Source organism: Musa acuminata, chromosome BXJ1-3 (genome assembly GCF_036884655.1).
Source record: "Musa acuminata AAA Group cultivar baxijiao chromosome BXJ1-3, Cavendish_Baxijiao_AAA, whole genome shotgun sequence".
NCBI lineage: Eukaryota > Viridiplantae > Streptophyta > Magnoliopsida > Zingiberales > Musaceae > Musa > Musa acuminata.
Window position 1 is genome coordinate 40,005,287 of NC_088329.1, and position 15,288 is coordinate 40,020,574.

General features: G+C 43.4%; 4 protein-coding genes across 8 annotated transcripts; 1 reads left to right on the forward strand and 3 right to left on the reverse strand.

Annotated features, from left to right (window-relative positions):
• Positions 1–721: 721 nt before the first annotated feature.
• LOC135629644 (vesicle-associated protein 4-2-like) lies at positions 722–4,420 on the reverse strand. Its single transcript, XM_065137335.1, has 8 exons — positions 3,816–4,420; positions 2,704–2,774; positions 2,409–2,490; positions 2,177–2,295; positions 1,339–1,416; positions 1,119–1,238; positions 931–1,023; positions 722–851 (listed from the first exon to the last, which is right to left on the reverse strand). Exons 1-7 carry the CDS (start codon positions 4,129–4,131, stop codon positions 964–966), a joined length of 846 nt encoding a protein of 281 aa, XP_064993407.1. The 5' UTR covers positions 4,132–4,420; the 3' UTR covers positions 722–851; positions 931–963.
• A 1,139-nt stretch (positions 4,421–5,559) lies between these two features.
• LOC135629671 (uncharacterized) lies at positions 5,560–8,499 on the reverse strand. Of its 3 annotated transcripts, none has more exons than XM_065137414.1 (3): positions 7,828–8,499; positions 7,250–7,415; positions 5,560–7,152 (listed from the first exon to the last, which is right to left on the reverse strand). In XM_065137414.1, exons 1-2 carry the CDS (start codon positions 8,389–8,391, stop codon positions 7,278–7,280), a joined length of 702 nt encoding a protein of 233 aa, XP_064993486.1. In that variant the 5' UTR covers positions 8,392–8,499; the 3' UTR covers positions 5,560–7,152; positions 7,250–7,277. The 3 variants fall into 3 exon arrangements, with proteins under 3 accessions (XP_064993486.1, XP_064993480.1, XP_064993474.1); XM_065137408.1 differs by having other exon boundaries at positions 5,560–7,186; XM_065137402.1 differs by having other exon boundaries at positions 5,560–7,415.
• Positions 8,500–9,176: 677 nt separating this feature from the next.
• LOC135629658 (G-type lectin S-receptor-like serine/threonine-protein kinase At1g11330) lies at positions 9,177–12,549 on the forward strand. 3 transcript variants are annotated; one of them, XM_065137382.1, is made up of 7 exons: positions 9,177–10,202; positions 10,297–10,584; positions 10,668–10,873; positions 10,946–11,156; positions 11,282–11,519; positions 11,828–11,978; positions 12,066–12,549. In XM_065137382.1, the coding sequence occupies exons 2-7, from the start codon at positions 10,536–10,538 to the stop codon at positions 12,363–12,365; spliced, it is 1,155 nt and encodes a 384-aa protein (XP_064993454.1). In that variant the 5' UTR covers positions 9,177–10,202; positions 10,297–10,535; the 3' UTR covers positions 12,366–12,549. The 3 variants fall into 3 exon arrangements, with proteins under 3 accessions (XP_064993454.1, XP_064993448.1, XP_064993441.1); XM_065137376.1 differs by having other exon boundaries at positions 9,177–9,408; positions 9,491–10,584; XM_065137369.1 differs by having other exon boundaries at positions 9,177–10,584.
• Positions 12,550–13,783: 1,234 nt separating this feature from the next.
• LOC135629682 (calcium-binding protein KRP1-like) lies at positions 13,784–14,308 on the reverse strand. Its single transcript, XM_065137439.1, has one exon. It carries the CDS (start codon positions 14,204–14,206, stop codon positions 13,886–13,888), a length of 321 nt encoding a protein of 106 aa, XP_064993511.1. The 5' UTR covers positions 14,207–14,308; the 3' UTR covers positions 13,784–13,885.
• Positions 14,309–15,288: the final 980 nt, after the last annotated feature.

A 15,288-nucleotide genomic window follows, 5' to 3' on the forward strand; every position in this document is an offset into this window, starting at 1 on the left:
ACTAAGACTGTTTGCAGCGCAAGACAGCCAACTGTCACCCAAATGGAGCGCAATCATAGCGATATGAACCGACCATCAGATCCAGATCGAATCGGATCATCGGACCGGAAAAATTATAAACCGGACGACAAATCCATCCGAATCAAACATTGACTCTGTGTTAATTGCAGACTGATTGGGTTCTACATTTTGATTCCTGATTATTTATGGATGATGGCCACATTGGATAGAAAAATAATATCATACATACAGATGAATTATACAAGAATAGGATGAAAATAAAAGGACAAAATCAAAATTATTTATACAAAAAAGAGCACAGACTGATATAGAACCATACAAGAAAGTAATTATTTACTGCATGCAAATATTGGACATTTCAAATATGAGCTTTCGACTAAAACAAACATGTTCAAAGAACAAACATATATAAATGAAGCACAGGAACACAGACTCAATACATCAACCATAAGTAGCTGATACTACTAGTGCTATACACAACACGAAGCGACTGAGAACAACTAGAACATGGAGCAGTTTTATGCTGGAACAACATGAAGACAGACAAGCAACTGAAACATCACCACCACTTTTTCCATCTACTACTTTCCATGACTAGAAGGAACTGGTCCCTTACCATGACAAGATCCACATTAATGATGCCAAACATAATTTGAAGTCACCGGGAATCTAGATGCAGAGAACAGCAAGCTCTTCGGCCTTTTCCGCTGAAAACATTTTTATTTCTCGACAAACAGAACGCCACTATATACAAAGACATAATCCTAATCCAAGCACAATACTACCATAATCTCTGCCACTTGAACTTTTAGATAAACTCCCTCATGGTCCTGAAAATTACAGGCAGCCCCATGACATGCTATTTCTTCTTACACAAATATATCATACAATTCGAATAGAAAAAGATACCATAATTATGGAGATACTAAAAGCAACCACACTTTACACTGAATCCACCCCTTCAACCTGCTGCCGTGCAAGATACCTTTCCCTTCTTTCCTTCTGAAAATTTAAAAGAAAAGGATGTCAGAAGGAAAACATTCTTACACGAGAAGAAAAATGCATCAGAAACCAAATACCGGGAAAACTAAGTATACCCATTCATCTATAACCAGTCCTTCTCCAACAATACGAGGACCCGTGTCTTCTGGAGGCTTCTTACGTGCCTCAACTGCCGCCTCAGCTTCGGCGAGCTGCCTCTTCAACTTCTCCATTTGCTTCAAAAAAAATATCACGATGCACATGTAGTTTACTACTCGACGAGTAAATGTAATCATTGTAAATGAGGTATGAAAAATGTCTGTCACTTCCACTTACAGAGCAAGGTCGATCAGGGTCCAAGAAAACTACCCGCAGAATTTGCTCTACTGAAACATGATCCTTCTGTTCATCAAACTGTTCAATAAATATGTCTCAGTGATTAATTCAGATGTCATTTTGACCAAAAAAATGTTGTACTCTTAAAGTGGATGTAGTTTCATATTAAATAAACAAACAAAGAAGCAAGCAAAGATGCTTATTACATGTTTATCAATCGCAGAAGGCACCATTAAACATGTCCTAGAGCATAATACTTCTAGAATACTCAACATTGTTTGAATTTTTTGGAAAATTCTTGAACAATTCATGATCTTTCGGATGAGTAATTTAGTACCGTGTTTTAATCATATATGTGTAAGTAAACATGACCTTATAATAATTGTTCTACACTGCATTTTCATTAATTTATTTTTCCAGTTACCTCTTTTTTCAAATTCTAAATAAGTCAATCTTGCCAGACTCCAAATGCTGAAGTTGTGACAATGCATGTCAAAGTAGATGGCTACAAAGGACACGCACCAATGGAGATTACTAGACAATTAAAATAGTGAATACATTTGTAAAGATAGCAACTTAGATCTCTCAATGTCATAGAATCATATACTTATTATAAAATTTCTGGACTGCTTTTTACTTAAATGCAAATATGACTGCAAATTTGAGGCCATACCAATCAATCTGTGTTTGTAGACTTTAAATGGATCGAGCTGTATGCAGTTGAAATTAGCTGAATTATTCAATTTAAGTTGGTTCAAATCAAGTATTTCAAACATGCTTTGGAAAAAAGGAAGAAACAATTCCAATCAGGTTGGAAGAAAGGAATGGACAGACTTACTAGCTCTGGTACATATTCCACAGGCCCATTCACCTTCAGACTAACGATCTTAAACTTAACGTTGCTCTTTTGATCCAGTGGCCTCTCATTATTCTCTGGCTGCTCGACAAACTTGAAAACTGCCACCCAAATATGGAAGTTTATGAGAGTCATAACTTTATGCAGCATGAGCCAATTATTTCATACTCTATCAAAATTCAGCCAAATCCGGCATGAGGGAAAAAAGGTTTACCAGTTGCAATGATACTCTCCCCTGGGGAAAGAATCCCTCCAGGAGGACGCATGAAACAGCTCTTTGGTGCAGTTGTTTGAAACTAAAGCCACCGTGATAATCAAAATTTACCCACGAAAATAAAATGTTAATAAGAATACAGAAAAAAGAAAAAACAACACCATTATAACTTCAGCTGATAATTCAAACAGAAACATGATACTAAATGATCAAAAGACATTGTGCTGATCGCTGTCTATTATTAGTAAGAAGTCAAAAAATGAGTAAAGATAATAAGACGGAACATAAAACACACCTTAAATGCCACATGTGATTTGCTGGTGTTCTTTATCCTGACTGCACTTCGAACCTGTTTTCCAGGTTCATCTTCAACAAAAATAAAAAGAAAACCATATAAATCATATGGTTAATTCCAGAATACCTCGATATTTGTCACAAAGAAAAACTGCTTCTCGAAAAATCTCCAAGTAGTAGCAGAAACTATCTTGAATCTCACAAGATTTTAGCAAATTTAGTGGCCAGATTAATAGATCATTCAGAAGAGTTTGCTCCATTGGACAGATTTCAAAATCAATTAACACTTGTTTAAAAACACGACATAAACAAGAAGAAAAAGCTGCATAGACTAATCCAAAGTGATGAAAATGTTGATAGTGGTTAATTATACTAGCAATCCTCTAATTGAAGACACTAAAGAACCTTCTATCAAGCATACAGTTTCTGGAGAGAGAAAGTTGAACATCAGAAATTAGACCTAAAAATCTGAATCATTACAGAAACAACCAAAACTAAAGAAAATAGGGTAAGAAGATTTAATCTGAAAACAGGTTACCCTGATATCAAGAAGCTGTTATGTATCCTACTGAATATGAGAAGTTCATTGATGCAAACGACGAGAACATGACATAAATTTATTAACTAGCAAAATGTTATTGAAATAAAAAAATTGATACCCTAGATTTGCTGGTAACTATGTCATGAACTGAAGATAATAATCCATCAACAATAGCAAAGATATTTCTAGAACATACTAAAATTCACAGAAGGACGCCCAAAATTAATGTAGATTAAATTACATCTAATAACTCGCATCAAATCATCCTCAGAGTTGTTTTTGGAGGGTGGATGGGAAAGGTACAGTCTACTAGAAGTTGAAGTTAATCATCCAATTTAACACCCTTTTTGCCCCAATTCAAACAGTCGTCAGCGAACGAAGTTCCTTTTACGAGAAAGTAGGGCACGAATCAAACGAAGAAACTTAACCCCTACGCACCCCCAAAAGGCTTTTGAGTCCCGCTAAAGAGAAAAAAGATGACTCCTTTCACAAAGTACAACCAAAATCCAAACGGGAGAACGAAAGATCTGACCTTTAAGGACTCGGAATGAACCATCGGGACAAGAACTCACAAGGGAAGTAGAGCTTGGAGGTCGGATCCAGCCGTAAGCGGCGCCTGGTTGGCAGCAACGACCAGGCCACCGAGGAGATCGAGCTCGCACCGGGGTTGCGCCTTGCCGCCGGCGCCGCAGCGGCTCCTCGATACACCTGCCCCATCTGGCTCCGCCCCGACGAGCGGGAGTGGCGGTGGTGCGTCAAGCTAAGCGTCGACGATGAGTTCGAGGAGGACGAGCCAGCACCACCTCCGCCTCCTCCCCCACCGCCAAAGAAGCGCAGCCGGAAGATTCCCCACCCCTTCCCATCCTCCTTGCCGTCGGCGATCGCCATCGCGAGCTCTTCCCAAAGCGCCGACGCAACTGGCCTCACTTCATGGAGCAGCGACTCCTGGGTCAACGACGAAGGTCCCGGATGAGGGAAGAGGTGTGGCGTCACCGGGAGGTACGCTTAACAAGCGAGCACTCCGGCTAGGCTAAAGCCTCTGCTTTGCAAACCGCGTGGGGCTTCTTTTGAGCTGTGAGCCGTAGGCGTCCAGAGAGAGAGAGAGAGAGAGAGAGAGAGAGAGAGAAGGTGGGATAGGGAAGAAGGATGGAATTAAAGTGCATTTAAGAAAGGAGGGTGGGTTGGATGGTGGCTTCGTTGGAATGGTTTTGGATTCTCTCTCCCTCTCTCTCTCTCTCTCTCTCTCACTCATCCGTTCACTCCCAATTAAGTTTGCCACTCATCTTTCTTTTTTCTTTTTTCTTTATTCTTAATATTTATTTAGTTAGGCAAATATATATATATATATATATCTTCAAAATTGATATTTTTCATATTTTTCAGTCTATATTTATATATCTTCCTTGCAAAACCTAAAGAAATTCATGTATAATTAATCTTTGTTCACCATGTCACCTTTTATATAAGTCCTAGTTATTTTAGTACCCGGTAAATATATTATGATTGTAGGATATACTAAATAATTATAATTAATGGTGGTTGATGAAGGATGTGAAGGAGAGGAATTTATTTTTGAAGACCTTCATTTACTTTTTGGAGGGACATAAGATTTATAATAAATTTTGTAGGGATAAATATATTATTTTCAATTACATTTGGCTCAAGAATTGATGGGTTTGGTTTTGAGTTCCTTCACTGACGGTGACCGGACTCCAGTGATAGGCATCCCACCTCTAGTGGATAGTCATCGGCCTAAATAATAATAAGAATAATAATAATAATAATAAATATAAAACCGTTGACTTTGGGAAGTGATAAGATCGCGTTTACCAGATGGTGGAGGTAAAACGCCTGTCGTCGACAAAAGTCAACCTGAGTGGTCCAACCACGAGGTATGGGGTTTGCCACCCAAAAGCATTACTCGTATTACTTGTATTTTACTGGCACGTCAGTATTAATTCTTATAATATAAGCATAAAAAGTGAGAAATTAAGAAAAAATTTATAATCTTGTTTCCAATTTCATCATATCATCTGATGATTAAGATTCATAATCAAACATTTCCAAGTTAGGTGAGCACTGCCAAACAATGCAAAGTACAATAACGTCAGATTCCCATCATATTGATGTCACATTTGAGTAACCTTACTTCATTTTCACATGGATTTTATATATAGATTTATAGAGTTGGACATTTACTAGAGAATAGAGAGAACAGTTTTCAGCTTCTAGAGTTCATCATTCCACCAGTAATGGTTAAAAAAATTCCTGCTTATCAATGAAAATGATCTGAAATATCACAAAAAGAAAATGATCTAAGGCAACAGTTCTTTTTTTCTTCCCCTTCTGAATTCATTAATCTTCACATCAGAATAAAACATGACAGATTAAGAGAGAAAGATAATAAGAGACATGGTTTTTAACTAAGTGAGATGTGAATTTTCCTTATGGGTAAAAGAGAGAGTCTTCCAACCATACACAGATCATTCTCCAGCAGAAGGAATGAAGCAACTCATTCATTCATGGAAAAGAAGTCCAAGTTTCTGTCAGCAATATCATTCTCATTTGTAAGCCGGATAGTGAAATCAAAGAAAACAGGGTTTTCTTAGAGAGCGATGGCTGCTTCAAGACAAATTGGCCGGTTTGGATTTATCACACAAGCATCTGAAAGAGCAGTTGCAATCATCAGTAGTTTAGGCTGGTAGAGAAGATAAGATGGGCCTTTTCTTCAAAGATTAGATACAAGGAAAAGAGAGGTTCCTGTGTCTGGAAATTGACATTCAGTAACTAATGTGAAGATATCCCCCATAAAGTGTTTGACCAATAAGCTTATGGGGAATTGGTCTAGTGCTGGACTGTTCAAGAATGTAGAGAGTGCTCCAACTTGTCACTGATGACCAAACTAAACTTGCTTGTTGATCTCAGAGTTCATATCTGATATCTTCAAGGACAAAATCATTCTTCAAATAGAGAAAAGAACATTGTTTTCTAGATCTGCAAGAAATCTCTATTTGTAACAGGCATTTCTTTCTTCTCAGCGTGTAGAGGCTCATGTCCCTTGTCTTGGATTATATAATATCATCACTCTCCCTTCACACACACAAACACATGGAAAATTCATGACTCTACTTAAAGGGCATTGCAGGAAGGAGAAATTAAGCTCTGATTTCAAGAGTTCTTCTCACTGGCCAATGTCGAGAGAATCATGGGCTACGCATTGTTTATCTCCTTTGAATTTGTGAGACTGTTAGAGCTGTGGTTGCTATCTTATTGTTGGCACAAAATTTGGGTTATCTGACTCTTTTTTGGAAGTAGAAGGAGCAGTGATCCTCTACCTAGGTTGAATTACTCATGTCAGATACCTGAAACAACTCAAAGTTTCAGTCATGGAACCTCTCCAAGATGAAGAGGGACAGTAACCACTGGCCAAGCCAACTTCTGTAACTTGTTATTCTAACAAGGACCAGCATATTAGAGCTGTTTCTTCACTGATGAAGCAGCACCTGCAGCATCCTTCGCAGTACTTGTCTGCATGTGTATTCCCTGATAGCACGCAGCTGCTCACTGTGGAGATGTTCATAGCTGATAAATCTTACTGAAACTTGTTATACTTGTTATGGTGGAAATCAAGGAGGAACTCCTGATGCATCATACTGTTTTGATAGAATGAATCCAACAACATGTATGATCTGTGATATAACTGCTGAAATCCAGTGAACCAGAAGAAAAATAGCACTTCAGTGATTAAGTTCTGCAACCCCCTGAGATCTGCTGAGTTCAAACCTAGAGAGGATCGATCTATAAGGTGTCTACCATGACTAGTCTTTTGAGTTAGCTCATCATAACACTCTGTAGTTAGCTAGCTGCACACTGCAATCTAATCTTCTCGATCCTCGTGTGGATTTGCGTCTCCAAAATGATGGGATTTTGGGAATCATTAGTCCTAAGAACAGAATTCAAGGATGTAAATGATGAGACTTTGATCACTACAAGGTGCTGAACTCACTTGGATCGGAGGAAGACAGGAGGCGGACTCATGAGAACGATGGCTCGGCGGTGCTGAGGCGGAGAAGGGCAGGTCTCTTGCGGTCATTGGAGGACCGGGAGGCGGAACCGAAGGAGGTGGCCTCGTCGTTTGCCGCCGCGGGGGTCAATGCGCGATAGGTCGCCTCCTGTCATCCATTCGTGCATTATTCTTCCCTTTTGTGCAAATGATGTGACATGATGGAAGATTCGGGATGGGTGACTCGATATCAGCAGCAGATTTAGGGTTCAGATTCATATTTGCTCTTTAAAAGCGGAAATTTTATGGGAAGATTGCAGTTTTTGCCAATCAAAATTCAAAAACCTTGCTCTTTTTTCGTAGGTTTGAATCTAGAAGACACAATTTAATCGAGAGAATTAGTATCTTTCTTCAAGGCTATCGATTAAGATGGGGAAAGGATCAAACTTTTGTCTGAATTGAAGGCCAAATAGTGGACGAAATTAGACATGATGCAGATCACAGATTTAGATATTGAGGAATGGATGTTCTTGAATCATGTTGTCTAAATCGTAGAGAGAGGTGGAAGACGACTGATTTACCTGTGAGACGCCGAGATCGACATTCTCCCGCATCCGCTTCAAGAAGCCACCGCCATTCCCCATCCGACCCGACTCCTCGCCGCTCGACGAGCTGGCCACAGGGGGCGGCGTCATCGACCACGGCACCACCTGGTTCTCCCCCTCGTCGTCGTCGTCGTCGTCGTCCCCCTCGTCGTCGTCCGCGTCCGCGTCCGTATCCTCCTCTCCTTCGTCGCCATCGTCCTCTTCGTCATCGTCCTCATCCACCTCCCGTTCTTCCCCTTTCCCCTCTCCCCCCTCGTCGTCAACGCCGCATCCTTTCCCCTGGCCTCCGTCGCCGTCCTCCGCGCCATCGGCAGCGGCACACCGCTCGCAGACGGTGACGGTGGGGCCCAGCCTGGCACCTTCCGCCCGCCATGGCGTGGGCGACTGGCAGCTCCGGCAGAGGAGGCATCTGGTGTGGCGTGCCACCAGGAAATTGGCGCCGTGTACCCTGGCATCGCACTCCCAGCACAGGCTCGCCTGGTCCGACTCACACAGCATCCTCGCCGGCCGATCGCACAGCTCGCACTGCTTCACCCCCATCCCTCCCCTTCTCGATAGATCTCCTCTCGGTCCCACCTGCGCCTTCAATTCGTTTCTCCTCTTCCTCGGTTCTTTCTCCTCCGCTTCCTTCTGCCGGTCTTATTATTTCAGTGAGTCAAAAAAGAACCGAAATTACTGATAAAGACTTTACGTGTCACTTTATTTTATCGCCTTGGAGATCCGCTCACCGTCGTAGACTTACTTGCGGCCGCTCTCAACACCCCTACCACTATAAATTAGATTTTGGAACTCGATTCATCGCCATGGCAGGCGGTGACCTGATACACAATGGAACACGCACCGGGGTAACTTCGTCATTTAAACTCCACCGGGAACCGATCACGGCCGTCATCCTTCGGCTATTACTCCACGCACGAATCAGGGCGCATCAGCGTGGCGCCCGCCTTCGCCCCTGCCCACGTGATTCAGGACCGCGCCTCCTATACCTGACCGTCCCTTGGGTCCTTTGTTCGCTGCTCCACGTGGAGACATCTGAGTCACCATGCGGGGTCCGCTCCTGTTCAGACTTGGGGGATCAGGTGCGCTCCGCCGACGCGCGCGCTTACCGCTTACCGGCCATCTCCAAAGCCGCCTGTTTCAGCCCACAGAATTGCCTTTTGTTCAAAGCCGGTGGTATCCCACAGAAACGGACGGCGGATATTTGCCGAGGCACGGACGCCTATCTCCAGCCACGAATCGAAGATGCTGATCCTCGCAAGATCCGATCCTGTCACACGTGTCGGTCCGCCCTCCTCGGTTCCCTCCGCCGTCCGATCGTAATCGGAGGGCGCGTGGGGAAAGATGTGGCGTCGGAAGTACGGCGACGATGGCGATGGCGATGGCGATGAGCTCTTGTTGTGACACGAAAGCATGGGCGTCCGGAGTGAGTACAAAGAGATGAATGGGACGGACGGAGGGCTGAGGAGGCGGGTGAAGGCACGGCTTTGAACCTGGACTGGGAAGAATACCTGGCTGTGGATGGCTCAGAATAAGGATGACGGCGACGGCGCTGAGGAGGTATGTCTTCCGCCGGGGTGTTCCATCTGCATCAGTACCTGCCTCACCCTAATCTCATCATAAATCACGTGGTCTTCATCAGGGAAGAGAAAAGAAGGAGCATTTTTAGTTTGTGTTGTGTGTGGTTGTCTGCGATTTCAGAGAACGTCTCTCCGTGACTGTGCGATGGTCTTCGATAGGCATTATTACAGGTCGATGTTGACTTCTTCAAAACCTTGGTTGAGATTCACCTGAAGAATGAATCCGGTGGCATGGAATCGATTCCTTTGTGAGCCATGAACATATATTGGCAAGGAGAAAAGCCCACGGAATCGATCCACATGGATGGGAATGCTCGATAGCAGCAAGTTGAACATTTCACGAATGGCTAAGCGGGATCTGACTCTATCTAGTTCTATCCATTTGCTCGTATGACGAACAGCATTGCATTGATTGCAGAGTAATTCTAGCAAGAAACAAACAACTTGTTATCATGTATGATTGGTGCAGATGGAGTGTGGAGAACTTGTCTGTTGCAACTCCTAAGTGGATGAGGAGGATGAAGACGCTTCAGGTTCATGTTACCTCCTCGAGGTAGGAGAGACACCAGGCTGTTGCTGCAACATCCCTAGCAGAGTGCCATACACCCAAAGATCTCCTTCTTCTTTTGGCACACATCCTATTCGGGGCAGTGTTTGGTGCGGGGTTGTTCCACACGATTTTGTTTGATTCCTTGGTTGCATGGAAATTGCCAGAACCATGAAGTTGACTTGAATTTTCTTCGTCCACGACACGCGCAAATTAATGTCATGGAGGTCAAAGTCTCTACTCTTCTACCTCTCGACGTTATCATTCATTCAGGCTCTTTCTTCGTTACTCACAAACAGATCTCATCTCATTGGGAGACAGTGACGGATGCAGCATTGTCAATATCGTAGTCTACAAGTTTGAAGCTGCTGATGGGTCATCAAATGCCTTTCTTATGCCAAAGTCATTCCGTTCATGGCAGTATTTTACAGCCATCCATATTGACTGCAAACAGAAAAAGACTGTAATTGTTCGAGTGTTTATAAGGATCGTCTTGGTTGGAGGAGGACAAATCGAGTGAGAGGCATATCTTCTTCAGCCTCTGCTAGGAATTCAACGAGATGTCCCTCTGCACATACTTGTTGATCAAGTTCTTGAAGAAACGAATAGGTAACTCCATCTACACTGCCACTTTGCAAGGTCACGCAAGAGACCTTTCCTTGTTGATATCAGACTGATTTGTTCTGTGACAGCAAGAAGAAGAGCTGAAGAAGCAAGCATCGATGGTGTGCCAACACCACTAGATCTTCCTTCACCTTCGGTTTCGCTTGAGAACGAGATAGTGTATGGAGAAGGACTAGTCTCCGCCTTATATGATCTGAACACAATTTTGGCAGCAACAGGGATCTTCAGCAATGAAAACAAACTTGGAGAAGGAGGGTACGGTCCAGTCTACAAGGTAATTCCTCTTTTCTCGATGATAACTCGATTTGAGCTTGATCATGACACAAGGGGTGCCATGGCTGACCAGGGGAAGCTCCACGATGGCCAAGAGATAGCAGTGAAGAGGCTGTCCAAGAAGTCTGGGCAGGGCTCGAGGGAGTTCAAGAATGAGGTGGAGTTGATATCAAAACTCCAACACAGGAACTTGGTGAGGCTTTTGGGATGCTGCGTTCATGGAGATGAAAAGCTTCTCATCTACGAGTTCATGCCCAACAAGAGCTTGGATGCCTTCCTCTTCGGTCAGTTGATTTGTCGAGGGGCAACACATAATACTACCTCGATTTGATGACTAGAAATGCTTGATCGATGAGCATTTGCATCCGTAGGAAACTAATCTTTAGATACTGATCGACATGTTACGTAGATGCATCCAAGAGCAGGCTTTTAGACTGGACCAAGCGTTTCAATATCATCGAAGGGATTGCCCGAGGATTGCTCTACCTGCACCGAGATTGTAGATTGAAGATTATGCATCGAGACCTGAAAGCAAGCAACGTTCTGCTGGACCAGAATTTTAACCCCAAGATATCAGATTTCGGCATGGCACGCATACTCCATGATGACCAGATTCTAGCAAGAACTGATAGAGTAGTTGGAACAATGTAAGTCTGCAAAACCATTCTTGATTACAACCATGCGAAGCAAAGAACACCAATTGATCGTGTGCCGAAAACAGTCTAATTGTCATGATTGAAACTGATGTTACGATCCAAAATACTTATGCCTAGATCAAGCCTTTATAAATCAGTTTAAGTAAGATTAGCCTAGTATGTCTCTATGGGACTCTAGTTCCATTGATTCCTATTCCGGCTCGATATTATGTCAGTTCTAATATGCCCAAAATTCTTAATTCCAATCTATCACATCTCCGACTTGAGTTCTTGACTAAAGGGATGTTACATGAATGCAGTGGCTACATGTCCCCGGAGTACGCAATGGAAGGGCAAATTTCCGAGAAATCTGATGTTTTCAGTTTTGGTGTCCTGCTTTTGGAGGTGGTCAGTGGCAAGAGGAACAACTACTTCCTTGATGAAGATCTAGCTCTGAACCTTCTAGGATATGTAAGTACATATGCAATTCTTCTCTTCTTCTAGTTTTACTTGTTGATCATTGAAATTTATGTGATCGAACTGCACTGGAGAGTGCAGGCTTGGACATTATGGAAGGAGAACAGAGTGGTGGAGTTGATAGATCCATCATTAGGAGACTCATGGAGCCAAGAGGAAGTGATGAGATGCATCAAACTGGGACTTCTATGTGTGCAAGAACTACCAGTAGATAGGCCAACCATGTCAGTCGTTGTCGCAGTGCTCAATGGTGACATTAATCTTCCCGAGCCGAAGCAGGTTGCATTCTTTGCAGGGAGAAGCCCCACGACGTCCATTTCATCCATGGATGACAGCAAGCGGATATCCTCTCAGGGTGATCTTTCGATCGTCCAGTTGTGAGCTGTTCTTGTGATGCTGGGAAGATGCAGCTGCTCAGTGTTGCATTGTAATCCAATTATATCGCCGTTAAGATGTTTGCTGTCACATAGAAGTAGAGTTGTTGCCATATGATGAATGAAGTGGAGGGTGTAAAATCCAAAAACATGTTGAGCCTCAAGATTAATACATGAGTTTTCGTGTTCTACTGTGTTTTTTTTTTTTGAAGGAAAAAGATTAGATCAAATCATCAAATATTCGAATAGGACGTATGAAGGAGAATTGCCTCTTCCAAAAATACTAGCAAGTTATTGTCTTACGAAGATTGTTGACATGGATGAAGATTCAATCGATATAATAAGTTATGTTTTTGAGGATCGAAGGGATGTAACATTTCGATTAGTTGAGGATTGTTGACATGGATGAAGATTCAATCGATATAATAAGTTATGTTTTTGAGGATCGAAGGGATGTAACATTTCGATTAGTTCAACGGATAAAATTAAGATTGACTTATAAAGATATGACGAAGGAACAATCTAACTATCTCGATTACCTGCTTAGATAGATTTAAGCATCCGGAGTGGAGACTGTGAGAAGAAGAACATGGCTGGCTCGAAAGGATTTGTGGAAGCTGGGGAGTCTGATCAAGGTTTGGAACTTCCATTGATGAAGCCTGAGGACATACTGTTTGCCACCAACAGCTTCTCTGATTCAAATAAGCTTGGAAAAGGAGGGCTCGGCATAGATTACAAGGTGAAGCATGAGACCTGAATCCATAGAAATATCTTAAACATCAAACTTGATTTGCATGTTTCGATTGTTTAATATGAATCACACGCAAATGGTAACAGTTGTTTTCACCCTATCTAAAACAAACACATGCATGAAGATCATGATTGGTATCTAATCATTATTTGTGTCTGTTCATTGTCCTGTTTCTGATTAGCTTTCGTGCTCGCCTTTGTATGATCTAATGTAACACCCTGATCAGTTAATGAAAGAAACTGTTCATCAGATGTGTTGCTTGTTACTAAGACAGCATCATGTTCTCAGGGTAAGCTTCCTGGGGTACAAGAAATTGCTGTCAAAAGACTTGTTAGTGGAAGATCCAGGCAAGGTGTAGTAATGGAGTTCAAGACAGGTCGTTCTGATCGCCAAGCTACAGCACAGGAACTTGGTTGCTGCATCCATGGCGAAGAGAAGCTCCTGGTCTATTATGAGTACATGCCCAACAAAAGCTTGGACTTGTTCCTCTTTGGTCTGTTCCTTAAGATGGCTCACTCTCTCGATCATTCTTCACAGATCGAACACAGAAGACAAAGCTTGACTGGGGCAGGCGATTCAGCATAATCAAGGGGATTGCTCGAGCACTTCTCTACCTTCACCAGGATTCAAGGCTCAGGATAATTCACCGAGATCTTAAGGAGCTTCTTTTACCGTATAAATAAATGTCAATTTCCGATTCCATTATCATATGAACATCAACATGAGGAGGAAGAGGAAGAGGGAAACAAATCGAATAGTGAGAACTAGCTCATGAATCAAGCGGCGAAGGCATGGTGGTCCATCAGGTCGGGGCTGAGGCGGACCATGAGGACGCAGAACTCCCACTGGCTGAGCGCGCCATCGCCGTCGGAGTCGCCCTCGCGCAGCATGGCGCGGAGGTCGTCGTCCCCCAGGGCGCCCAGGCCCAGCAGCGCGGCGTTGCGCTTGAGGCTGTCGAAGGTGATGAGCCCCCGGCGAGGGTCCATGAGTAGGCGAAAGCCGTTGGAGAGCTCCTCCATGAGGCCTTCCTCGCCCAGCTTCTCCACCATGAGGGGGAGGAAGTCCTCGAACTCCACTGGTTGCCGCCGCGCCGCCATGGGAGATGGATTCAATCGATCGATCGAAAGCACACCGAAGGGCAGAGAAGAAGAGGAAGACGAGGTGGGGGTCGATGGCGTATGGAGATTTGGTGGGGGTGGGAGCATTAAATATAGGAGCTTAGTTATGGATTGGATACCTTCGAGGAAGCTGAGGCCACCGAGAGCGGATGACAGCCTAGTTCAGACACGGAATGAGCTGGGATAAGACAGAGATAGACGAAGACGGGGCGATGGGGGAGGAGAGCGATGGCGTGATGCCGATGCCGTCGGATTGGCCAATCCATTTCGTGAGATAACGACGCGTGTCCGATCTCCCCAAAAAAGAAAGAAAAATGCGGGTGCGGAAGTGGGTGCCCGTCCTCCGATCGCACCGACCTACCAACCCGGGCGTGTCTCCACCTTGTGCGCCAAGCAACTGTAAGAATCTGGTTGGGCCCACCAAAGGGTCCCAGTTATCCGTGACGTGAGTCATGACGAATGAGTCGATGTGGAACTGACGCTTTGGTGGTATCTGAAACCATACGCTTTCGTTGGCGGGAAGAACGAAGGATGGAACAGGTCACCGTCAACCCTGACAAATGTCCACTCCGGTCAAAAAGGGCAAAAGGAAAATACTCTGATGATTCTGCTGGAAACACAATAGGGATCAAATTTGTATTTTATTTGTTTCCCCTTCCTTTTTACTTCCTTTCTTTTCATATTATTTTATGTTTTTAGATGTTTTAATAGGAACATAAAATGAGACTGTTGTTTCAACAGTTTCTTCTCGGTTAAGCCGATCCAAGTAAGTAGGTTTCGGATTGATGCCTTAATGCACAAGCTTTTGACTAGGTAAGCAGTGGTGACAGAGTCAAAAGCCAGCGTGAAGCTTCAAAGCTGCCCCCGGCAAAGGGAACGCGATGGGGACGATAAGACTTCCGCACGAAGCTTCACGATAGATGCTGAGGAATTGATGCACACCGGAGAGAACAGTCATTCGGATCTCCAAAAGAATGCTGGTTTTGGAGCGGGGTTGACTTTGGCGGTCAACTTAGTTCGAAGTCAAAGAATGAATGAAGTGGGAGTTGAATAAGAAGATG

Coding starts and splice junctions, on each gene's coding strand:
- LOC135629644 (XM_065137335.1), bottom strand. CDS start 4,131: ATGGCGATCGCCGACGGCAAGGAGGATGGGAAGGGGTGGGGAATCTTC. Junction 1,417..2,176: donor TGGAATATGTACCAGAGCTA/GTAAGTCTGTCC, acceptor TTTATTGAACAG/TTTGATGAACAGAAGGATCA. Junction 1,024..1,118: donor GACTGGTTATAGATGAATGG/GTATACTTAGTT, acceptor TTAAATTTTCAG/AAGGAAAGAAGGGAAAGGTA.
- LOC135629671 (XM_065137414.1), bottom strand. CDS start 8,391: ATGGGGGTGAAGCAGTGCGAGCTGTGCGATCGGCCGGCGAGGATGCTG. Junction 7,416..7,827: donor TCGATCTCGGCGTCTCACAG/GTAAATCAGTCG, acceptor AATGGATGACAG/GAGGCGACCTATCGCGCATT.
- LOC135629658 (XM_065137369.1), top strand. CDS start 10,536: ATGTCCCTCTGCACATACTTGTTGATCAAGTTCTTGAAGAAACGAATA. Junction 10,874..10,945: donor GGTACGGTCCAGTCTACAAG/GTAATTCCTCTT, acceptor ATGGCTGACCAG/GGGAAGCTCCACGATGGCCA. Junction 11,520..11,827: donor GATAGAGTAGTTGGAACAAT/GTAAGTCTGCAA, acceptor ACATGAATGCAG/TGGCTACATGTCCCCGGAGT.
- LOC135629682 (XM_065137439.1), bottom strand. CDS start 14,206: ATGGCGGCGCGGCGGCAACCAGTGGAGTTCGAGGACTTCCTCCCCCTC.